The sequence below is a fragment of the Chiloscyllium plagiosum genome, unplaced genomic scaffold, assembly GCF_037043375.1.
Source record: "Chiloscyllium plagiosum isolate Xiang-an unplaced genomic scaffold, Cpla_swu_hap1 HiC_scaffold_40, whole genome shotgun sequence".
In the NCBI taxonomy this organism is placed as follows: domain Eukaryota; kingdom Metazoa; phylum Chordata; class Chondrichthyes; order Orectolobiformes; family Hemiscylliidae; genus Chiloscyllium; species Chiloscyllium plagiosum.
This window is the reverse complement of record NW_028270178.1, coordinates 22,089,901-22,114,713: the sequence shown is the minus strand read 5'-3', so window position 1 is coordinate 22,114,713 and position 24,813 is coordinate 22,089,901. Positions and strand designations below refer to the sequence as shown.

General features: G+C 60.2%; 1 protein-coding gene across 1 annotated transcript; it reads right to left on the bottom strand.

Annotated features, from left to right (window-relative positions):
• Positions 1-292: 292 nt before the first annotated feature.
• On the bottom strand, positions 293-24,392 carry ndufv1 (NADH:ubiquinone oxidoreductase core subunit V1). The gene is made up of 6 exons (XM_087981707.1): positions 24,101-24,392; positions 21,774-21,986; positions 20,918-21,084; positions 17,505-17,586; positions 11,907-12,052; positions 293-785 (listed from the first exon to the last, which is right to left on the bottom strand). The coding sequence occupies exons 1-6, from the start codon at positions 24,390-24,392 to the stop codon at positions 702-704; spliced, it is 984 nt and encodes a 327-aa protein (XP_087837833.1). The 3' UTR covers positions 293-701.
• Positions 24,393-24,813: the final 421 nt, after the last annotated feature.

Here is a 24,813-nt window from a genome sequence, read left to right as displayed (position 1 = left end):
GCTGGAGGGGGGGTAGGGGCTGGAGGGGGCGTCGGGGCTGGAGGGGGGGTAGGGGCTGGAGGGGGGGTAGGGGCTGGAGGGGGGGTAGGGGCTGGAGGGGGGGTAGGGGCTGGAGGGGGGGTAGGGGCTGGAGGGGGGGTAGGGGCTGGAGGGGGGGTAGGGGCTGGAGGGGGGGTAGGGGCTGGAGGGGGTGTCGGGGCTGGAGGGGGTGTCAGAGAAAGGGTGAAAGAAGAGAAGCTGCACATCCTGGGGGTGAGGGGGGGGTTACTGAGTGAATTGAGCACACATGCCGACCACACAAACGGGGAGTTTATTGGGTCCAGACAAATATCACCAGGAAAGCCCATTGGCCTGAAGCGAAACGTTGCTGTGGCCGTGTTGGGGAAAATCGACAGCCAATACAGAGTGCCACGCTGATAAATACGGTCCTCACTCACACACACAGACACACACACACACAGACACACACACACAGACACACACACACAGACACACACACACACACAGACACACACACACACACAGACACACACACACACACAGACACACACAGACACAGACACACACACACAGACACACACACACAGACACACACACACAGACACACACACACAGACACACACACACAGACACACACACACAGACACACACACACAGACACACACACTCTCAGCTGCTCCCGGTCCCGCTCAGAGCTCGGCTCACACAGCAGCTCTCGATGTTCCAGCCCCCTGGAACGCCGCCATCCTCTTCTCCATCTCCGGACGGAAATGTCGGATCAAACCCTGGAGCAAGGGGACACCCATTAGAGCAGGCAGGGGGAACGGGGGGGCAAGGGAGAGGGGGAACGGGGGGGCAAGGGAGAGGGGGAACGGGGGGGGGAAGAGAAAGGGGGACGGGGGGGGGGAAGAGAGAGGGGGACGGGGGGGAGAGAGAGAGGGGGACGGGGGGGAGAGAGAGAGAGAGGGGGGGACGGGAGGGGAGAGAGAGAGAGAGAGAGGGGGACGGGGGGGGAAGAGAGAGGGGGACGGGGGGGGAGAGAGAGGGGGACGGGGGGGAGAGAGAGAGAGAGAGGGGGGAACGGGGGGGGGGAAGAGAGAGGGGGGAACGGGGGGGGGGGAAGAGAGAGGGGGAACGGGAGGGGAAGAGAGAGGGGGAACGGGAGGGGAAGAGAGAGGGGGAACGGGAGGGGAAGAGAGAGGGGGAACGGGAGGGGAAGAGAGAGGGGGAACGGGAGGGGAAGAGAGAGGGGGAACGGGAGGGGAAGAGAGAGGGGGAACGGGAGGGGAAGAGAGAGGGGGAACGGGAGGGGAAGAGAGAGGGGGAACGGGAGGGGAAGAGAGAGGGGGAACGGGAGGGGAAGACAGAGGGGGAACGGGAGGGGAAGAGAGAGGGGGAACGGGAGGGGAAGACAGTGGGGGAACGGGAGGGGAAGACAGAGGGGGAACGGGAGGGGAAGACAGAGGGGGAACGGGAGGGGAAGAGAGAGGGGGAACGGGAGGGGAAGAGAGAGGGGGAACGGGAGGGGAAGAGAGAGGGGGAACGGGAGGGGAAGAGAGAGGGGGAACGGGAGGGGAAGAGAGAGGGGGAACGGGAGGGGAAGAGAGAGGGGGAACGGGAGGGGAAGAGAGAGGGGGAACGGGAGGGGAAGAGAGAGGGGGAACGGGAGGGGAAGAGAGAGGGGGAACGGGAGGGGAAGAGAGAGGGGGAACGGGAGGGGAAGAGAGAGGGGGAACGGGAGGGGAAGAGAGAGGGGGAACGGGAGGGGAAGAGAGAGGGGGAACGGGAGGGGAAGAGAGAGGGGGAACGGGAGGGGAAGAGAGAGGGGGAACGGGAGGGGAAGAGAGAGGGGGAACGGGAGGGGAAGAGAGAGGGGGAACGGGAGGGGAAGAGAGAGGGGGAACGGGAGGGGAAGAGAGAGGGGGAACGGGAGGGGAAGAGAGAGGGGGAACGGGAGGGGAAGAGAGAGGGGGAACGGGAGGGGAAGAGAGAGGGGGAACGGGAGGGGAAGAGAGAGGGGGAACGGGAGGGGAAGAGAGAGGGGGAACGGGAGGGGAAGAGAGAGGGGGAACGGGAGGGGAGAGAGAGGGGGAACGGGAGGGCGAGAGAGAGGGGGAACGGGAGGCGAGAGAGAGGGGGAACGGGAGGCGAGAGAGAGGGGGAACGGGAGGCGAGAGAGAGGGGGAACGGGAGGCGAGAGAGAGGGGGAACGGGAGGCGAGAGAGAGGGGGAACGGGAGGCGAGAGAGAGGGGGAACGGGAGGCGAGAGAGAGGGGGAACGGGAGGCGAGAGAGAGGGGGAACGGGAGGCGAGAGAGAGGGGGAACGGGAGGCGAGAGAGAGGGGGAACGGGAGGCGAGAGAGAGGGGGAACGGGAGGCGAGAGAGAGGGGGAACGGGAGGCGAGAGAGAGGGGGAACGGGAGGCGAGAGAGAGGGGGAACGGGAGGCGAGAGAGAGGGGGAACGGGAGGCGAGAGAGAGGGGGAACGGGAGGCGAGAGAGAGGGGGAACGGGAGGCGAGAGAGAGGGGGAACGGGAGGCGAGAGAGAGGGGGAACGGGAGGCGAGAGAGAGGGGGAACGGGAGGCGAGAGAGAGGGGGAACGGGAGGCGAGAGAGAGGGGGAACGGGAGGCGAGAGAGAGGGGGAACGGGAGGCGAGAGAGAGGGGGAACGGGAGGCGAGAGAGAGGGGGAACGGGAGGCGAGAGAGAGGGGGAACGGGAGGCGAGAGAGAGGGGGAACGGGAGGCGAGAGAGAGGGGGAACGGGAGGCGAGAGAGAGGGGGAACGGGAGGCGAGAGAGAGGGGGAACGGGAGGCGAGAGAGAGGGGGAACGGGAGGCGAGAGAGAGGGGGAACGGGAGGCGAGAGAGAGGGGGAACGGGAGGCGAGAGAGAGGGGGAACGGGAGGCGAGAGAGAGGGGGAACGGGAGGCGAGAGAGAGGGGGAACGGGAGGCGAGAGAGAGGGGGAACGGGAGGCGAGAGAGAGGGAGAACGGGAGGCGAGAGAGAGGGAGACGGGGGGGCGAGAGAGAGGGAGACGGGGGGGCGAGAGAGAGGGAGACGGGGGGGCGAGAGAGAGGGAGACGGGGGGGGCGAGAGAGAGGGAGACGGGGGGGCGAGAGAGAGGGAGACGGGGGGGGCGAGAGAGAGGGAGACGGGGGGGCGAGAGAGAGGGAGACGGGGGGGCGAGAGAGAGGGAGACGGGGGGGCGAGAGAGAGGGAGACGGGGGGGCGAGAGAGAGGGAGACGGGGGGGCGAGAGAGAGGGAGACGGGGGGGCGAGAGAGAGGGAGACGGGGGGGCGAGAGAGAGGGAGACGGGGGGGCGAGAGAGAGGGAGACGGGGGGGCGAGAGAGAGGGAGACGGGGGGGCGAGAGAGAGGGAGACGGGGGGGCGAGAGAGAGGGAGACGGGGGGGCGAGAGAGAGGGAGACGGGGGGGCGAGAGAGAGGGAGACGGGGGGGCGAGAGAGAGGGAGACGGGGGGGCGAGAGAGAGGGAGACGGGGGGGCGAGAGAGAGGGAGACGGGGGGGCGAGAGAGAGGGAGACGGGGGGGCGAGAGAGAGGGAGACGGGGGGGCGAGAGAGAGGGAGACGGGGGGGCGAGAGAGAGGGAGACGGGGGGGCGAGAGAGAGGGAGACGGGGGGGCGAGAGAGAGGGAGACGGGGGGGCGAGAGAGAGGGAGACGGGGGGGCGAGAGAGAGGGAGACGGGGGGGCGAGAGAGAGGGAGACGGGGGGGCGAGAGAGAGGGAGACGGGGGGGCGAGAGAGAGGGAGACGGGGGGGCGAGAGAGAGGGAGACGGGGGGGCGAGAGAGAGGGAGACGGGGGGGCGAGAGAGAGGGAGACGGGGGGGCGAGAGAGAGGGAGACGGGGGGGCGAGAGAGAGGGAGACGGGGGGGCGAGAGAGAGGGAGACGGGGGGGCGAGAGAGAGGGAGACGGGGGGGCGAGAGAGAGGGAGACGGGGGGGCGAGAGAGAGGGAGACGGGGGGGCGAGAGAGAGGGAGACGGGGGGGCGAGAGAGAGGGAGACGGGGGGGCGAGAGAGAGGGAGACGGGGGGGCGAGAGAGAGGGAGACGGGGGGGCGAGAGAGAGGGAGACGGGGGGGCGAGAGAGAGGGAGACGGGGGGGCGAGAGAGAGGGAGACGGGGGGGCGAGAGAGAGGGAGACGGGGGGGCGAGAGAGAGGGAGACGGGGGGGCGAGAGAGAGGGAGACGGGGGGGCGAGAGAGAGGGAGACGGGGGGGCGAGAGAGAGGGAGACGGGGGGGCGAGAGAGAGGGAGACGGGGGGGCGAGAGAGAGGGAGACGGGGGGGCGAGAGGGAGACGGGGGGGCGAGAGGGAGACGGGGGGGCGAGAGGGAGACGGGGGGCGAGAGGGAGACGGGGGGCGAGAGGGAGACGGGGGGCGAGAGGGAGACGGGGGGCGAGAGGGAGACGGGGGGCGAGAGGGAGACGGGGGGCGAGAGGGAGACGGGGGGCGAGAGGGAGACGGGGGGCGAGAGGGAGACGGGGGGCGAGAGGGAGACGGGGGGCGAGAGGGAGACGGGGGGCGAGAGGGAGACGGGGGGCGAGAGGGAGACGGGGGGCGAGAGGGAGACGGGGGGCGAGAGGGAGACGGGGGGCGAGAGGGAGACGGGGGGCGAGAGGGAGACGGGGGGCGAGAGGGAGACGGGGGGCGAGAGGGAGACGGGGGGCGAGAGGGAGACGGGGGGCGAGAGGGAGACGGGGGGCGAGAGGGAGACGGGGGGCGAGAGGGAGACGGGGGGCGAGAGGGAGACGGGGGGCGAGAGGGAGACGGGGGGCGAGAGGGAGACGGGGGGCGAGAGGGAGACGGGGGGCGAGAGGGAGACGGGGGGCGAGAGGGAGACGGGGGGCGAGAGGGAGACGGGGGGAGAGAGAGACAGAGACACACAGGGAGAGAGAGAGAGACACAGGGGGAGAGAGAGAGACAGAGACACACAGGGGGAGAGAGAGAGACACACAGGGAGAGAGAGACACACACAGGGGGAGAGAGAGACACACAGGGGGAGAGAGACACACACACAGGGGGAGAGAGAGACACACACACAGGGAGAGAGACACACACACAGGGAGAGAGAGAGACACACACAGGGAGAGAGAGAGACACACACAGGGAGAGAGAGAGACACACACAGGGAGAGAGAGAGACACACACAGGGAGAGAGAGAGACACACACAGGGAGAGAGAGAGACACACACAGGGAGAGAGAGAGACACACACAGGGGGAGAGAGAGAGACACACAGGGGGAGAGAGAGAGACACACACACAGGGAGAGAGAGAGACACACACAGGGAGAGAGAGAGACACACACAGGGGGAGAGAGAGAGACACACACACAGGGAGAGAGACACACACACAGGGAGAGAGACACACACACAGGGGGAGAGAGAGACACACACACAGGGGGAGAGACACACACACAGGGGGAGAGAGAGACACACACAGGGAGAGAGAGAGACACACACACAGGGAGAGAGAGAGACACACACACAGGGGGAGAGAGAGAGACACACACACAGGGAGAGAGAGAGACACACACAGGGAGAGAGAGAGACACACACACAGGGAGAGGGAGAGACACACACACAGGGGGAGAGAGAGAGACACACACAGGGAGAGAGAGAGACACACACAGGGGGAGAGAGAGAGACACACACACAGGGAGAGAGACACACACACAGGGGGAGAGAGAGAGACACACACAGGGGGAGAGAGAGAGACACACACACAGGGAGAGAGACACACACACAGGGAGAGAGACACACACACAGGGGGAGAGAGAGAGACACACACAGGGGGAGAGAGAGACACACACACAGGGAGAGAGAGAGACACACACAGGGGGAGAGAGACACACACACACAGGGAGAGAGAGAGACACACACACAGGGAGAGAGAGAGACACACACACAGGGAGAGAGAGAGAGACACACACACAGGGAGAGAGAGAGACACACACACAGGGAGAGAGAGAGAGACACACACACAGGGGGAGAGAGAGATACACACACACAGGGGGAGAGAGAGACACACACACACAGGGGGAGAGAGAGACACACACAGGGGGAGAGAGAGACACACACAGGGGGAGAGAGAGAGACACACAGGGGGAGAGAGAGACACACACAGGGGGAGAGAGAGAGACACACAGGGGGAGAGAGAGAGACACACAGGGGGAGAGAGAGACACACACAGGGGGAGAGAGAGAGACACACAGGGGGAGAGAGAGAGACACACACAGGGGGAGAGAGAGAGAGACACACACAGGGAGAGAGACACACACAGGGGGAGAGAGAGAGACACACAGGGGGAGAGAGAGAGACACACACAGGGAGAGAGACACACACAGGGAGAGAGACACACACAGGGAGAGAGACACACACAGGGAGAGAGAGAGACACACACACAGGGAGAGAGACACACACACAGGGAGAGAGACACACACAGGGAGAGAGACACACACAGGGAGAGAGACACACACAGGGAGAGAGACACACACACAGGGAGAGAGAGAGACACACAGGGAGAGAGAGAGACACACACACAGGGAGAGAGAGAGACACACAAACGGAGAGAGAGAGACACACACACAGGGGGAGAGAGAGACACACACAGGGAGAGAGAGAGACACACACACAGGGAGAGAGAGAGACACACACACAGGGAGAGAGAGAGACACACACACAGGGAGAGAGAGAGACACACACACACAGGGAGAGAGAGAGACACACACAGGGGGAGAGAGAGAGACACACACACAGGGGGAGAGAGAGAGACACACACACAGGGGGAGAGAGAGAGAGACACACACAGGGAGAGAGACACACACAGGGAGAGAGACACACACACAGGGAGAGAGAGAGACACACACAGGGGGAGAGAGACACACACAGGGAGAGAGAGAGACACACACAGGGGGAGAGAGAGAGACACACACACAGGGGGAGAGAGAGAGAGACACACACAGGGAGAGAGACACACACAGGGAGAGAGACACACACACAGGGAGAGAGAGAGACACACAGGGAGAGAGAGAGACACACACACAGGGAGAGAGAGAGACACACACAGGGAGAGAGAGAGACACACACACAGGGAGAGAGAGAGACACACACACAGGGAGAGAGAGAGACACACACAGGGAGAGAGAGAGACACACACAGGGGGAGAGAGAGAGACACACACAGGGGGAGAGAGAGAGACACACACAGGGGGAGAGAGAGAGACACACACAGGGGGAGAGAGAGAGACACACACAGGGGGAGAGAGAGAGACACACACAGGGGGAGAGAGAGAGACACACACAGGGGGAGAGAGAGAGACACACACAGGGGGAGAGAGAGAGACACACACAGGGGGAGAGAGAGAGACACACACACAGGGGGAGAGAGAGAGACACACACACAGGGAGAGAGACACACACAGGGAGAGAGAGAGACACACACACAGGGAGAGAGAGAGACACACACACAGGGAGAGAGAGAGACACACAAACAGGGAGAGAGAGAGACACACACAGGGGGAGAGAGAGAGACACACACAGGGGGAGAGAGAGACACACACAGGGGGAGAGAGAGACACACACAGGGGGAGAGAGAGAGACACACACAGGGGGAGAGAGAGACACACACAGGGAGAGAGACACACACAGGGAGAGAGACACACACAGGGAGAGAGACACACACAGGGAGAGAGAGAGACACACAGGGAGAGAGACACACACAGGGAGAGAGACACACACAGGGAGAGAGACACACACAGGGAGAGAGACACACACACAGGGAGAGAGAGAGACACACACACAGGGAGAGAGAGAGACACACACAGGGAGAGAGAGAGAGAGACACACACAGGGAGAGAGACACACAGGGAGAGAGACACACACAGGGAGAGAGACACACACAGGGAGAGAGACACACACACAGGGAGAGAGAGAGAGAGACACACACAGGGAGAGAGACACACAGGGAGAGAGACACACACAGGGAGAGAGACACACACAGGGAGAGAGACACACACAGGGAGAGAGACACACACACAGGGAGAGAGAGAGACACACACACAGGGAGAGAGAGAGACACACACACAGGGAGAGAGAGAGACACACACACAGGGAGAGACACACACACAGGGAGAGAGAGAGACACACACACAGGGAGAGAGAGAGACACACACACAGGGAGAGAGAGAGACACACACACAGGGAGAGAGAGAGACACACACACAGGGAGAGAGAGAGACACACACAGGGAGAGAGAGAGACACACACAGGGAGAGAGAGAGACACACACAGGGAGAGAGAGAGACACACACAGGGGGAGAGAGAGACACACACAGGGGGAGAGAGAGACACACACACAGGGGGAGAGAGAGAGAGACACACACAGGGAGAGAGAGAGACACACACAGGGAGAGAGAGAGACACACACAGGGAGAGAGAGAGACACACACAGGGAGAGAGAGAGAGACACACACACAGGGAGAGAGACACACACACAGGGAGAGAGACACACACAGGGAGAGAGACACACACAGGGAGAGAGACACACACACAGGGAGAGAGACACACACACAGGGAGAGAGACACACACAGGGAGAGAGACACACACAGGGAGAGAGACACACACAGGGAGAGAGACACACACACAGGGAGAGAGAGAGACACACACACAGGGAGAGAGAGAGAGAGACACACACAGGGAGAGAGACACACACAGGGAGAGAGAGAGACACACACACAGGGAGAGAGAGAGACACACACAGGGGGAGAGAGAGAGAGAGACACACACAGGGAGAGAGACACACACAGGGAGAGAGAGAGACACACACACAGGGAGAGAGAGAGACACACACAGGGAGAGAGAGAGACACACACACAGGGGGAGAGAGAGACACACACACAGGGAGAGAGACACACACAGGGGGAGAGAGACACACACACAGGGAGAGAGAGAGACACACACACAGGGAGAGAGACACACACAGGGAGAGAGAGACACACACACAGGGAGAGAGAGAGACACACACACAGGGAGAGAGAGAGACACACACACAGGGGGAGAGAGAGACACACACACAGGGAGAGAGAGAGACACACACACAGGGAGAGAGACACACACACAGGGAGAGAGAGACACACACACAGGGGGAGAGAGAGACACACACAGGGGGAGAGAGAGACACACACACAGGGAGAGAGACACACAGGGGGAGAGAGACACACACACAGGGAGAGAGAGACACACACACAGGGAGAGAGAGACACACACACAGGGAGAGAGAGACACACACACAGGGAGAGAGAGAGACACACACACAGGGAGAGAGAGAGACACACACACAGGGAGAGAGAGAGACACACACACAGGGAGAGAGAGAGACACACACAGGGAGAGAGAGAGACACACACAGGGAGAGAGACACACACACAGGGGGAGAGAGAGACACACACAGGGGGAGAGAGAGAGACACACACACAGGGGGAGAGAGAGAGAGACACACACAGGGAGAGAGAGAGACACACACACAGGGAGAGAGACACACACACAGGGAGAGAGAGAGAGAGACACACACAGGGAGAGAGAGAGACACACACAGGGAGAGAGAGAGACACACACAGGGAGAGAGAGAGAGAGACACACACAGGGAGAGAGAGACACACACACAGGGAGAGAGAGAGACACACACACAGGGGGAGAGAGAGAGAGACACACACAGGGAGAGAGAGAGACACACACAGGGAGAGAGAGAGAGACAGAGACACACAGGGGAGAGAGAGAGAGACACACACACACACACAGGGAGAGAGAGAGAGAGACACACACACACAGGGAGAGAGAGAGAGAGACACACACACAGAGGGGGAGAGAGAGAGACACACACACAGGGAGAGAGACATACACACAGGGGGAGAGAGAGACAGAGACACACGGGGAGAGAGAGAGACACACACAGGGAGAGAGAGAGACACACAGGGGGAGAGAGACACACACAGGGGGAGAGAGACACACACACACAGTGGGAGAGAGAGACAGACACACACACAGTGGGAGAGAGAGACAGACACACACACAGGGGGAGAGAGAGAGACACACACACAGGGAGAGAGACATACACACAGGGGGGGAGAGAGACATACACACAGGGGGGGAGAGAGACAGAGACACACGGGGGGAGAGAGAGACACACGGGGGGGGAGAGAGACACACACAGGGGGAGAGAGACACACACAGGGGGAGAGAGACACACACAGGGGGAGAGAGACACACACAGGGGGAGAGAGACACACACAGGGGGAGAGAGACACACACAGGGGGAGAGAGACACACACAGGGGGAGAGAGACACACACACACAGTGGGAGAGAGAGACAGACACACAGTGGGAGAGAGAGACAGACACACAGTGGGAGAGAGAGACAGACACACAGTGGGAGAGAGAGACAGACACACACAGTGGGAGAGAGAGACAGACACACACACAGGGGGAGAGAGAGAGACACACACAGGGGAGCGAGAGAGACACACACACAGGGGGAGAGAGAGAGACACACACAGGGGGAGAGAGAGAGACACACACAGGGGGAGAGAGAGAGACACACACATGGGGAGAGAGAGACACACACACATGGGGAGAGAGAGACACACACACATGGGGAGAGAGAGACACACACACATGGGGAGAGAGAGACACACACACATGGGGAGAGAGAGACACACACACATGGGGAGAGAGAGACACACACAGTGGGAGAGAGAGAGACACACACAGGGGGAGAGAGACACACACACACAGGGGGAGAGAGACATACACAGGGGGAGAGAGAGACACACACACAGGGGGAGAGAGAGAGAGACACACGGGGGGAGAGCGCGAGAGAGCGCGAGAGAGCGCGAGAGAGAGCGAGAGAGAGCGAGAGAGAGCGAGAGAGAGCGAGAGAGAGCGAGAGAGAGCGAGAGAGAGCGAGAGAGAGCGAGAGAGCGCGAGAGAGATCGAGAGAGCGCGAGAGAGAGCGAGAGAGAGCGAGAGAGCGCGAGAGAGAGCGAGAGAGCGCGAGAGAGCGCGAGAGAGCGCGAGAGAGCGCGAGAGAGAGCGAGAGAGAGCGAGAGAGAGCGAGAGAGAGCGAGAGAGAGCGAGAGAGCGCGAGAGAGCGCGAGAGAGCGCGAGAGAGCGCGAGAGAGCGCGAGAGAGAGCGAGAGAGAGCGAGAGAGAGCGAGAGAGAGCGAGAGAGCGCGAGAGAGCGCGAGAGAGCGCGAGAGAGCGCGAGAGAGAGCGAGAGAGAGCGAGAGAGAGCGAGAGAGAGCGAGAGAGAGCGAGAGAGCGCGAGAGAGAGCGAGAGAGCGCGAGAGAGCGCGAGAGAGCGCGAGAGAGCGCGAGAGAGCGCGAGAGAGCGCGAGAGAGCGCGAGAGAGAGCCAGAGAGAGCCAGAGAGAGCCAGAGAGCCAGAGAGAGCGAGAGAGCCAGAGAGAGCGAGAGAGCCAGAGAGAGCGAGAGAGCGAGAGAGCGAGAGAGCCAGAGAGCCAGAGAGAGCGAGAGAGCGAGAGAGCCAGAGAGCCAGAGAGAGCGAGAGAGCGAGAGAGCCAGAGAGCCTGAGAGCCAGAGAGAGCGAGAGAGCGAGAGAGCGAGAGAGCGAGAGAGCGAGAGAGCCAGAGAGCGAGAGAGCCAGAGAGCGAGAGAGAGCGAGAGAGCCAGAGAGAGCGAGAGCCAGAGAGAGAGAGAGAGAGTCAGAGAGAGAATGAAAAGGAGAGAACGAGAGACAGAGACAGAGACAGAGTGAGAGCGTGTTGTGGGGGTACGGGGGGTGGGGGGGGGGGGGTACACCGTGCTGGGGGTCTGGGGGATTTCCCCCCCAGCCCCTCCCTCGCTCGGAGGCGGATGGGAGTTATACCTGCGCGGGCCAGGCCGCTCCATCTCCGAGAGCACAGATGGTGTGGCCCTCGATCTGTTTACTGATCTCCCAGAGCATCCCGATCTCAGAGGGCTGCGCGTCCCCTTTTACAAACCTCCACAACATCTGGTTCATCCAGTCCACCCCTACACAGCCAGGGAGAGAGGGACACTGGGGTTAGAGAGCACACAGTCCCAGGGAGAGAGAGGGACACAGGGATTAGAGAGCACACACAGTCCCAGGGAGAGAGGGACACAGGGGTTAGTGAGGGACACAGGGGTTAGAAAGCACACACAGTCCCAGGGAGAGAGGGACACAGGGATTACAGAGCACACACAGTCCCAGGGAGAGAGGGACACAGGGGTTAGAGAGCACACACAGTCCCAGGGAGAGAGGGACACAGGGATTAGAGAGCACACACAGTCCCAGGGAGAGAGGGACACAGGGGTTAGTGAGGGACACAGTCCCAGGGAGAGAGGGACACAGGGGTTAGAGAGCACACAGTCCCAGGGAGAGAGAGGGACACAGGGATTAGAGAGCACACACAGTCCCAGGGAGAGAGGGACACAGGGATTACAGAGCACACACAGTCCCAGGGACAGAGGGACACAGGGATTAGAGAGCACACACAGTCCCAGGGAGAGAGGGACACTGGGGTTAGAGAGCACACAGTCCCAGGGAGAGAGAGGGACACAGGGATTAGAGAGCACACACAGTCCCAGGGAGAGAGGGACACAGGGATTACAGAGCACACACAGTCCCAGGGACAGAGGGACACAGGGATTAGAGAGCACACACAGTCCCAGGGAGAGAGGGACACAGGGATTAGAGAGCACACACAGTCCCAGGGAGAGAGGGACACAGGGGTTAGAGAGCACACACAGTCCCAGGGAGAGAGGGACACAGGGGTTAGAGAGCACACACAGTCCCAGGGAGAGAGGGACACTGGGGTTAGAGAGCACACACAGTCCCAGGGAGAGAGGGACACAGGGGTTACAGAGCATACACAGTCTCAGGGAGAGAGGGACACAGGGATTAGAGAGCACACAGTCCCGGGGAGAGAGGGACACAGGGGTTAGAGAGCACATACAGTCCCAGGGAGAGAGGGACACAGGGGTTAGAGAGCACACACAGTCCCAGGGAGAGAGGGACACAGGGGTTAGAGAGCACACACAGTCCCAGGGAGAGAGGGACACTGGGGTTAGAGAGCACACAGTCCCAGGGAGAGAGGGACACTAAGGTTAGAGAGGGACACAGGGGTTAAAGAGCACACAGTCTGAGGGAGAGAGGGACACTGGGGTTAGAGACCACACATCCCAGGGAGAGAGGGACACAGGGGTTAGAGAGCACACACAGTCCCAGGGAGAGAGGGACACTGAGGTTAGAGAGGGACACAGGGGTTAGAGAGCACACAGTCCCAGGGAGAGAGGGACACAGCGATTAGAGAGCACACACAGTCCCAGGGAGAGAGGGACACGGGGGTTAGAGAGCACACAGTCCCAAGGAGAGAGGGACATGGGGGTTAGAGGGCACACAGCCCCAGGGAGAGAGGGACGCAGGGGTTAGATAGCACACAGTCCCAGGGAGAGAGGGACACAGGGGTTAGAGAGCACACAGTCCCAGGGAGAGAGGGACACAGGGGTTAGACAGCACACAGTCCCAGGGAGAGAGGGACACAGGGGTTAGACAGCACACAGTTCCAGGGAGAGAGGGACACAGGGGTTAGAGAGGGACACAGGGGTTAGAAAGCACAAACAGTCCCAGGGAGAGAGGGACACAGGGGTTAGAGAGCACACAGTCCCAGGGAGACAGGGACACAGGGGTTAGACAGCACACAGTTCCAGGGAGAGAGGGACACAGGGGTTAGAGAGGGACACAGGGGTTAGAGAGCACACACAGTCCCAGGGAGAGAGGGACACAGGGATTAGAGAGCACACACAGTCCCAGGGAGAGAGGGACACAGGGGTTAGAGAGCACACACAGTCCCAGGGAGAGAGGGACACAGGGGTTACAGAGCATACACAGTCCCAGGGAGAGAGGGACACAGGGATTAGAGAGCACACACAGTCCCAGGGAGAGAGGGACACAGGGATTAGAGAGCACACACAGTCCCAGGGAGAGAGGGACACTGGGATTAGAGAGCACACAGTCCCAGGGAGAGAGGGACACTGGGGTTAGAGAGCACACAGTCCCGGGGAGAGAGGGACACAGGGGTTAGAGAGCACATACAGTCCCAGGGAGAGAGGGACACAGGGGTTAGAGAGCACACAGTCCTAGGGAAAGAGGGACACAGGGATTAGAGAGCACACACAGTCCCAGGGAGAGAGGGACACTGGGGTTAGAGAGCACACACAGGTCCAGGGAGAGAGGGACACAGGGGTTAGAGAGCGCACAGTCCCAGGGAGAGAGGGACACAGGGGTTAGAGAGCACACAGTCCCAGGGAGAGAGAGGGTCACAGGGGTTAGAGAGCACACACAGTCCCAGGGAGAGAGGGACACAGGGGTTAGCGAGCACACAGTCCCAGGGAGAGAGGGACACTGAGGTTAGAGAGGGACACAGGGGTTAAAGAGCACACAGTCTGAGGGAGAGAGGGACACTGGGGTTAGAGAGGGACACAGGGGTTAGAGAGCACACAGTCCCAGGGAGAGAGGGACACAGCGATTAGAGAGCACACACAGTCCCAGGGAGAGAGGGACACGGGGGTTAGAGAGCACACAGTCCCAAGGAGAGAGGGACATGGGGGTTAGAGAGCACACAGTCCCAGGGAGAGAGGGACACAGGGGTTAGTGAGGGACACAGGGGTTAGTGAGGGACACAGGGGTTAGTGAGGGACACAGGGGTTAGTGAGGGACACAGGGGTTAGTGAGGGACACACGGGTTAGTGAGGGACACACGGGTTAGTGAGGGACACACGGGTTAGTGAGGGACACAGGGGTTAGTGAGGGACACAGGGGTTAGTGAGGGACACAGGGGTTAGTGAGGGACACAGGGGTTAGTGAGGGACACAGTCCCAGGGAGAGAAGGACACAGGGATTAGAGAGCACACAGTCCCAGGGAGAGAAGGACACAGGGATTAGAGAGCACACAGTCCCAGGGAGAGAGGGACACAGGGGTTAGAGAGCGCACACAGTCCCAGGGAGAGAGGGACACTGGGGTTAGAGAGCACACACAGTCCCAGGGAGAGAGGGGCACTGGGGTTAGTGAGGGACACTGGGGTTAGTGAGGGACACTGGGGTTAGTGAGGGACACTGGGGTTAGTGAGGGACACTGGGGTTAGTGAGGGACACTGGGGTTAGTGAGGGACACTGGGGTTAGTGAGGGACACAGTCCCAGGGAGAGAGGGACACAGGGATTACAGAGCACACACAGGCACAGGGGTTAGTGAGGGACACAGGGGTTAGTGAGGGACACAGGGGTTAGTGAGGGACACAGGGGTTAGTGAGGGACACAGGGGTTAGTGAGGGACACAGGGGTTAGTGAGGGACACAGGGGTTACAGAGCACACACAGTCCCAGGGAGAGAGGGACACGGGGGTTAGAGAGCGCACACAGTCCCAGGGAGAGAGGGACACGGGGGTTAGTGGGCACACAGTCCCAGGGAGAGAGGGACGCAGGGGTTAGATAGCACACAGTCCCAGGGAGAGAGGGACACAGGGGTTAGAGAGCACACAGTCCCAGGGAGAGAGGGACACAGGGGTTAGACAGCACACAGTCCCAGGGAGAGAGGGACACAGGGGTTAGACAGCACACAGTTCCAGGGAGAGAGGGACACAGGGGTTAGAGAGGGACACAGGGGTTAGAAAGCACACACAGTCCCAGGGAGAGAGGGACACAGGGGTTAGAAAGCACACACAGTCCCAGGGAGAGAGGGACACGGGGGTTAGAGAGCACACAGTCCCAAGGAGAGGGGGACATGGGGGTTAGAGGGCACACAGTCCCAGGGAGAGAGGGACACGTGGGTTAGAGAGCACACAGTCCCAGGGAGAGAGGGACACAGGGGTTAGAGAGGGGCACAGGGGTTAGTGAGGGACACAGGGGTTAGTGAGGGACACAGGGGTTAGTGAGGGACACAGGGGTTAGTGAGGGACACAGGGGTTAGTGAGGGACACAGGGGTTAGTGAGGGACACAGGGGTTAGTGAGGGACACAGGGGTTAGTGAGGGACACTGGGGTTAGTGAGGGACACTGGGGTTAGTGAGGGACACTGGGGTTAGTGAGGGACACTGGGGTTAGTGAGGGACACTGGGGTTAGTGAGGGACACTGGGGTTAGTGAGGGACACTGGGGTTAGTGAGGGACACTGGGGTTAGTGAGGGACACTGGGGTTAGTGAGGGACACTGGGGTTAGTGAGGGACACTGGGGTTAGTGAGGGACACAGTCCCAGGGAGAGAGGGACACAGGGGTTACAGAGCACACACAGTCCCAGGGAGAGAGGGACACAGGGGTTAGAAAGCACACAGTCCCAGGGAGAGAGGGACACAGGGGTTAGAAAGCACACACAGTCCCAGGGAGAGAGGGACACAGGGGTTAGAGAGCACACAGTCCCAGGGAGAGAGGGACACAGGGGTTAGAGAGGGACACAGGGGTTAGAGAGGGACACAGGGGTTAGAGAGGGGCACAGGGGTTGGAGAGGGACACAGGGGTTGGAGAGGGACACAGGGGTTGGAGAGGGACACAGGGGTTGGAGAGGGACACAGGGGTTGGAGAGGGACACAGGGGTTGGAGAGGGACACAGGGGTTGGAGAGGGACACAGGGGTTAGAGAGGGACACAGGGATTAGAGAGGGACACAGGGATTAGAGAGGGACACAGGGATTAGAGAGGGACACAGGGATTAGAGAGGGACACAGGGATTAGAGAGGGACACAGGGATTAGAGAGGGACACAGGGATTAGAGAGGGACACAGGGGTTAGAGAGGGACACAGGGGTTAGAGAGGGACACAGGGGTTAGAGAGGGACACAGGGGTTAGAGAGGGACACAGGGGTTAGAGAGGGACACAGGGGTTAGAGAGGGACACAGGGGTTAGAGAGGGACACAGGGATTAGAGAGGGACACAGGGATTAGAGAGGGACACAGGGATTAGAGAGGGACACAGGGATTAGAGAGGGACACAGGGGTTAGAGAGGGACACAGGGGTTAGAGAGGGACACAGGGGTTAGAGAGGGACACAGGGGTTAGAGAGGGACACAGGGGTTAGAGAGGGACACAGGGGTTAGAGAGGGACACAGGGGTTAGAGAGGGACACAGGGGTTAGAGAGGGACACAGGGGTTAGAGAGGGACACAGGGGTTAGAGAGGGACACAGGGATTAGAGAGGGACACAGGGATTAGAGAGGGACACAGGGGTTAGACAGCACACAGTCCCAGGGAGAGAGGGACACAGGGGTTAGACAGCACACAGTCCCAGGGAGAGAGGGACACAGGGATTAGACAGCACACAGTCCCAGGGAGAGGGGGACACTGGAGTTAGAGGGGGACACAGGGATTAGAGAGCACACATACCTCCTGTCCCCCTCCCTCCCCTCCAAGCCACCCTCCTCCCCCTCCCATTTCCTTCCCCCCCCGGCGATCCCGCTGAGGGAGATGGGCGTGAGCTCACCTTCCCGACACGGGGTACACTGCCCACAGCTCTCGTGTTTGTAGAATTCCATCAGACGGGCAATACAGCGGATCACGTCGGCCTGCAGGAGGAGGGGGAGGGAGGGGGGGAAGCAGACAGAGACCCCCCCACACACACACACATTACAACACCCACCTTCACTCACTGACCACCCCCCCACCCCCACCGTCCCCCCCGGCAAGGACGATCGAGGTTCGAGAAATACCGGGCAATACAACAGGAGCGGGCACAGGCACTGGGCAGCTGGCAAACATCGCTGCTGAACTAGGCACAGAGATGGACAGCACGGAAATAGGCCCTTCGGCCCAACCCGTCCATGTTGTCCCAGATATCCTAACCTAACCTAGTCCCATTTGCCAGCACTTGGCCCATCTCCCTCTAACCCCTTCCTATTCATGTCCCCATCCACCTTTCAAATGCTGTCATTGTACCAGCCCCCACCACTTCCTCTGGCAGCTCATTCCATACACGTACCACCCTCTGGGTGAAAAAGTTACCCCTTAGCTCCGTTTCCCCTCTCACCCTAAACCTATGCCCCTCTAGTTCTGGACTCCCCCACCCCAGGGAAAAGACTTTGCCTGTTTATCCTATCCAATGCCCCTCATGATGTTATAAACCTCGATAAGGTCACCCCTCAGCCTCCGACGCTCCAGGGAAAACAGCCCCAGCCTGTTCAGCCTCTCCCTGTAGCTCAGACCCTCCAACCCTGGCAACATCCTTGTAAATCTTTTCTGAACCCTTTCAAGTTTCACAACGTCTTTCCGATCGGAGGAACTGCCCGAGCAGCGGAATTATTACTCTGTCTCAGTGTTCACGCTGCAGGACACAAACCATGTCAGAGAGGGAGGGTGGGGCGTAGAGCTGGGTGTGTTGGCTGTCAGCAAGGAGAAGGAGCTAGAAAAACCCAATGGCCTGAAGGTGGATAAATCGCCTGGACCAGATGGACTACACTGCAGGGCTCTAACTGAATAGATCGTGGAGGCGTTAGTGATGATTGAAAGCCAGGGAACTACAGACCGGTGAGCCTGACCTCGGTGGTGGGCAAGTTTTTTTTAGATTAGATCAGATTCCCTCGTGTGGAAACAGGCCCTTCGGCCCAACAAGTCCACACCGACCCTCTGAAGAGTAATCCACTCAGACCCATTCCCCTGACTACTGCACCTAACACTAGGGGCAATTTCGCATGGCCAAACCACCTAACCTGCACATCTTTGGACTGTAGGAGGAAATAGGAGCATATTGTTGGAGGGAATCCTGAGGGACAGGATGTACATGTATTTGGAAAGGCAAGGACTGATTCGGGATAGTCAACATGGCTTTGTGCGTGGGAAAACATGTCTCACAAACTTGACTGAGTTTTTTGAGGAAATAACAAAGAGGATTGATGAGGGCAGAGCAGTAGATGTGATCTATATGGACTTCAGTAAGGCGTTCGACAAGGTTCCCCATGGGAGACTGATTAGCAAGGTTAGATCTCATGGAATACAGGGAGAACTAGCCATTTGGATACAGAACTGGCTCAAAGGTAGAAGACAGAGGGTGGTGGGTGGAGGGTTGTTTTTCCGACTGGAGGCCTGTGACCAGTGGAGTGCCACAAGGATCGGTGCTGGGCCCTCTACTTTTTGTCATTTACATAAATGATTTGGATGGGAGCATAAGAGGTACAGTTAGTAAGTTTGCAGATGACACCAAAATTGGAGGTGTAGTGGACAGCGAAGAGGGTTACCTCAGATTACAACAGGATCTGGACCAGATGGGCCAATGGGCTGAGAAGTGGCAGATGGAGTTTAATTCAGATAAATGCGAGGTGCTGCAATTTGGGAAAGCAAATCTCAGCAGGACTTATACACTTAACGGTAAGGTCCGAGGGAGTGTTGCTGAACAAAGAGACCTTGGAGTGCAGGTTCATAGCTCCTTGAAAGTGGAGTCGCAGGTAGATAGGATAGTGAAGAAGGCGTTTGGTATGCTTTCCTTTATTGGTCAGAGTATTGAGTACAGGGGTTGGGGGGTCATGTTGCGGCTGAACATAGAACATAGAAGAATACAGCGCAGTACAGGCCCTTGGGCCCTCGATGTTGCGCCGATCCAAGCCCACCTAAACTACACTAACCCACTATCCTCCATATACCTATCCAATGCCCTCTTAAATGCCCATAAAGAGGCAGAGTCCACCACTGTTACTGGCAGGGCATTCCATGAACTAACAACTCGCTGAGTGAAGAACCTACCCCTAACATCAGTCCTATATCTACCCCCCCTTAATTTAAAGCTATGCCCCCTTGTAATACCCGACTCAATACGCGGGAAAAGGTTCATACTGTCGACCCTATCTAACCCCCTAATCATCTTGTACACCTCAATCAAGTCACCCCTAAACCTTCTTTTCTCTAGTGAAAACAGCCCCAAGTGCCTCAGTCTTTCCTCATACGATTTTCCTTCCATACCAGGCAACATCCTGGTAAACCTCCTCTGCACCCGTTCCAATGCCTCCACATCCTTCCTATAGTATGGCGACCAAAACTGCACACAATATTCCAGATGCGGCCGTACCAGAGTCTTATACAACTGCATCATGACCTCAGGACTCCGGAACTCAATTCCTCTACCAATAAAAGCCAGTACGCCATATGCCTTCCTCACCGCACTATTTACCTGGGTGGCAACTTTCAGAGATCTGTGTACATGGACACCAAGATCCCTCTGCTCATCCACACTACCAAGTATCCGACCATTAGCCCAGTACCCCATCTTTTTGTTATTCTTCCCAAAGTGAATCACCTCGCACTTAGCTACATTGAATTCCATCTGCCACCTTTCTGCCCAGCTCTGCAGCTTCTGTATATCCTGGACAGGACATTGGTTAGGCCACTGTTGGAATATTGCGTGCAATTCTGGTCTCCTTCCTATCGGAAAGATGTTGTGAAACTTGAAAGGGTTCAGAAAAGATTTACAAGGATGTTGCCAGGGTTGGAGGGTCTGAGCTACAGGGAGAGGCTGGACAGGCTGGGGCTGTTTTCCCTCCACCCTCCCAGAGGGTTAGACAGAGTAAAGCTCCCTCTACACTGTCCCCCATCAAACACTCCCCAGGACAGGGACAGCACGGGGTTAGATACAGAGTAAAGCTCCCTCTACCCTGTCCCCCCATCACACACTCCCCAGGACAGGGACAGCATAGGGTTAGATACAGAGTAAAGCTCCCTCTACACTGTCCCCCCATCAAACACTCCCCAGGACAGGGACAGCACGGGGTTAGATACAGAGTAAAGCTCCCTCTACACTGTCCCCCATCAAACACTCCCCAGGACTGGGACAGCACGGGGTTAGAGACATAGTAAAGCTCCCTCTACACCCTCCCGGGACAGGGATACAGTGGCTCCCCCTGGAGTACATACAGACTTATCCATGACGATTACAGCGGCTGTTCCCAGGGCTGTCTGAGCCTCGATCAGAGCGTCAAAGTCCATCATCACATCGTCACAGACCGATTTGGGGATCAGGGGCGTGGATGATCCACCGGGAATGATGGCCAGGAGATTATCCCAGCCTCCGGTCACACCACCTGGCACAGGAAGATCCCACACGGGTTAGCAACGGGTCGGAAACCGAGCTCCAACCCCAAGGGAACAGCAGGAGGCCATTCAGCCCCTTGCCCAGCCTGTCCCACGGGGGAACAGCAGGAGGCCATTCAGCCCCTTCCCCAGCCTGTCCCACAGGGGAACAGCAGGAGGCCATTCAGCCCCTTCCCCAGCCTGTCCCACAGGGGGAACAGCAGGAGGCCATTCAGCCCCTTCCCCAGCCTGTTACACAGGGGAACAGCAGGAGGCCATTCAGCCCCTTCCCCAGCCTGTCCCACAGGGGGAACAGCAGGAGGCCATTCAGCCCCTTCCCCAGCCTGTCCCACAGGGGGAACAGCAGGAGGCCATTCAGCCCCTTCCCCAGCCTGTCACACACACGGGGGGGGAACAGCAGGAGGCCATTCAGCCCCTTCCCCAGCCTGTTGCACAGGGGGAACAGCAGGGGGCCATTCAGCCCCTTCCCCAGCCTGTCCCATAGGGGGAACAGCAGAAGGCCATTCAGCCCCTTCCCCAGCCTGTCCCACAGGGGGAACAGCAGGAGGCCATTAATTCCATTCCCCAGCCTGTCACACGGGGGAGGGCTGAGTGAGGCCTGAGCTGAGCAGGGGCAGGGAGGTCAGAGGTCGGTTTCCACCCCGGCCTAGCGCAGGGCGAAGCCTGCTCCCTCGCCTACCGGCGTGCCTCTCGATGAGCTCCTTGAGGGGGATGGACATCTCCTCCTCCACGGTGCAGGGGTTGTTGACATGGCCGGAGATGTTGAAGAGTTTGGTTCCCGAGTTACGCTCGCGCCCAAAGCTGTGGAACCATTCGCCGCCGCGTCGGCAAATGGTGGGCGACACCGCAACCGTCTCCACGTTAGCAACCGTCGTCGGGCAGCCAAACACACCTGGGGGGGGGGGATAGAGACAGGGAGAGGGGGGTGGCCGAGGGTCAACGGTCAAAGGTCAACATCTGATCCCACACGCCCCCCCCCCACGCACTCCATCCCCTCAAACCCACCTCCTCCTCCATCACCCCCCCCTCAAACCCACCTCCTCCTCCATCGCCCCCCTCCCCCTCCCCTCACACTCCATCCCCTCAAACCCACCTCCTCCTCCTCCATCACCCCCCCTCCCCCCCTCACACTCCATCCCCTCAAACCCACCTCCTCCTCCATCGCCCCCCTCCCCCTCCCCTCACACTCCATCCCCTCAAACCCACCTCCTCCTCCACCGCCCCCCTCCCCCTCCCCTCACACCCCATCCCCTCAAACCCACCTCCTCCTCCATCGCCCCCCTCCCCCTCCCCTCACACTCCATCCCCTCAAACCCACCTCCTCCTCCATCGCCCCCCTCCCCCTCCCCTCACACTCCATCCCCTCAAACCCACCTCCTCCTCCATCGCCCCCCTCCCCCTCCCCTCACACTCCATCCCCTCAAACCCACCTCCTCCTCCATCGCCCCCCTCCCCCTCCCCTCACACTCCATCCCCTCAAACCCACCTCCTCCTCCATCGCCCCCCTCCCCCCTCACACTCCATCCCCTCAAACCCACCTCCTCCTCCATCGCCCCCCTCCCCCTCCCCTCACACTCCATCCCCTCAAACCCACCTCCTCCTCCATCGCCCCCCTCCCCCCTCACACTCCATCCCCTCAAACCCACCTCCTCCTCCATCGCCCCCCTCCCCCCCTCACACTCCATCCCCTCAAACCCACCTCCTCCTCCATTGCCCCCCTCCCCCTCCCCCCTCACTCCATCCCCTCAAACCCACCTCCTCCTCCATCGCCCCCCTCCCCCTCCCCTCACACTCCATCCCCTCAAACCCACCTCCTCCTCCATCGCCCTCCTCCCCCTCCCCTCACACTCCATCCCCTCAAACCCACCTCCTCCTCCATCGCCCCCCTCCCCCTCCCCTCACACTCCATCCCCTCAAACCCACCTCCTCCTCCATCGCCCCCCTCCCCCCCTCACACTCCATCCCCTCAAACCCACCTCCTCCTCCATCGCCCCCCTCCCCCCTCACACTCCATCCCCTCAAACCCATCTCCTCCTCCATTGCCCCCCTCCCCCTCCCCCCTCACTCCATCCCCTCAAACCCACCTCCTCCTCCATCGCCCCCCTCCCCCTCCCCTCACACTCCATCCCCTCAAACCCACCTCCTCCTCCATCGCCCCCCTCCCCCTCCCCTCACACTCCATCCCCTCAAACCCACCTCCTCCTCCATCGCCCCCCTCCCCCTCCCCTCACACTCCATCCCCTCAAACCCACCTCCTCCTCCATCGCCCCCCTCTCCCTCCCCTCACACTCCATCCCCTCAAACCCACCTCCTCCTCCATCGCCCCCCTCCCCCTCCCCTCACACCCCATCCCCTCAAACCCACCTCCTCCTCCATCGCCCCCCTCCCCCTCCCCTCACACTCCATCCCCTCAAACCCACCTCCTCCTCCATCGCCCCCCTCCCCCTCCCCTCACACCCCATCCCCTCAAACCCACCTCCTCCTCCATCGCCCCCCTCCCCCTCCCCTCACACTCCATCCCCTCAAACCCACCTCCTCCTCCATCGCCCCCCTCCCCCTCCCCTCACACTCCATCCCCTCAAACCCACCTCCTCCTCCATCACCCCCACCCCCTCCCCTCACACTCCATCCCCTCAAACCCACCTCCTCCTCCATCGCCCCCCTCCCCCTCCCCTCACACTCCATCCCCTCAAACCCACCTCCTCCTCCATCACCCCCTCTCCCCTCCCTCCCCTCACCCCTCCCTCCCCTCACACCCACCTCCTCCTGCATCACCCCCCTCCCCCTCCCCTCACACTCCATCCCCTCAAACCCACCTCCTCCTCCATTGCCCCCTCTCCCCTCCCTCCCTCACACCCCATCCCCTCAAACCCACCTCCTCCTGCATCACCCCCCTCTCCTCAGCCTTCAGGCCCCTCTCCCCTCCCTCCCTCACACTCAATCCCACCTCCTCCTCCGTCGCCCCCCCCCCCCACCCCCTCCCCAGAGGGTGGTCCTGGGGCTTACCCACGTCAGCGGGGAAGGGGGGCTTCAGCCGCGGTTTCCCCTGCTTGCCCTCCAGGGACTCGATGAGGGCGGTCTCCTCCCCACAAATGTAGGCTCCGGCCCCTCGGAACACGTACACGTCAAAGTCGTACCCAGAGCCGCAAGCGTTCTTGCCGATGAGCCCGGCCTCGTACGCCTCCTTGATGGCGACCTGTCGGGCCAGGGGCAAGGGGTCAGGAACGTTAGAGGCCTCACCACCGTCAAACCCAAACCCAAACGCTCCAATCCCGCCCCTTCGTCCATCGTGAAACATCTTTGTAGTTTTACATTTTCAAATAAACTCCATTGAGAGGAACTTAGCCCGCCTTCCTTAAACGGTAACCTCTCCCCGCTGACGTTTAGTGGTTAACACGGCAAACGCTCCTCAATTCGCAGGATGTGGGCGTCGCGAACACACACGCCATCAGAAATGACGGACAGGAGCTGACTGAGAGGGGAGCTTAATTGAGCTGCTGCATTTTGGGAAAGCAAATCTCAGCAGGACTTATACACTTAACGGTAAGGTCCTGGGGAGTGTTGCTGAACAAAGAGACCTTGGAGTGCAGGTTCATAGCTCCTTGAAAGTGGAGTCGCAGGTAGATAGGATAGTGAAGGCGGCGTTTGTATGCTTTCCTTTATTGGTCAGAGTATTGAGTACAGGAGTTGGGAGGTCATGTTGGGGCTGGACAGGACAT

Bases quoted from the DNA above. Each gene is read 5' to 3' on its own strand.
- ndufv1 (XM_087981707.1), bottom strand. From the start codon at position 24,392: ATGTTTCACGATGGACGAAGGGGCGGGATTGGAGCGTTTGGGTTTGGG. The intron at 21,987-24,100 runs GTAAGCCCCAGG...CCCCCCCCCCAG, and splicing joins CCCCTTCCCCGCTGACGTGG to GTGTGTTTGGCTGCCCGACG. The intron at 17,587-20,917 runs GTATGTACTCCA...CTCCTCCTGCAG, and splicing joins TAATCGTCATGGATAAGTCT to GCCGACGTGATCCGCTGTAT.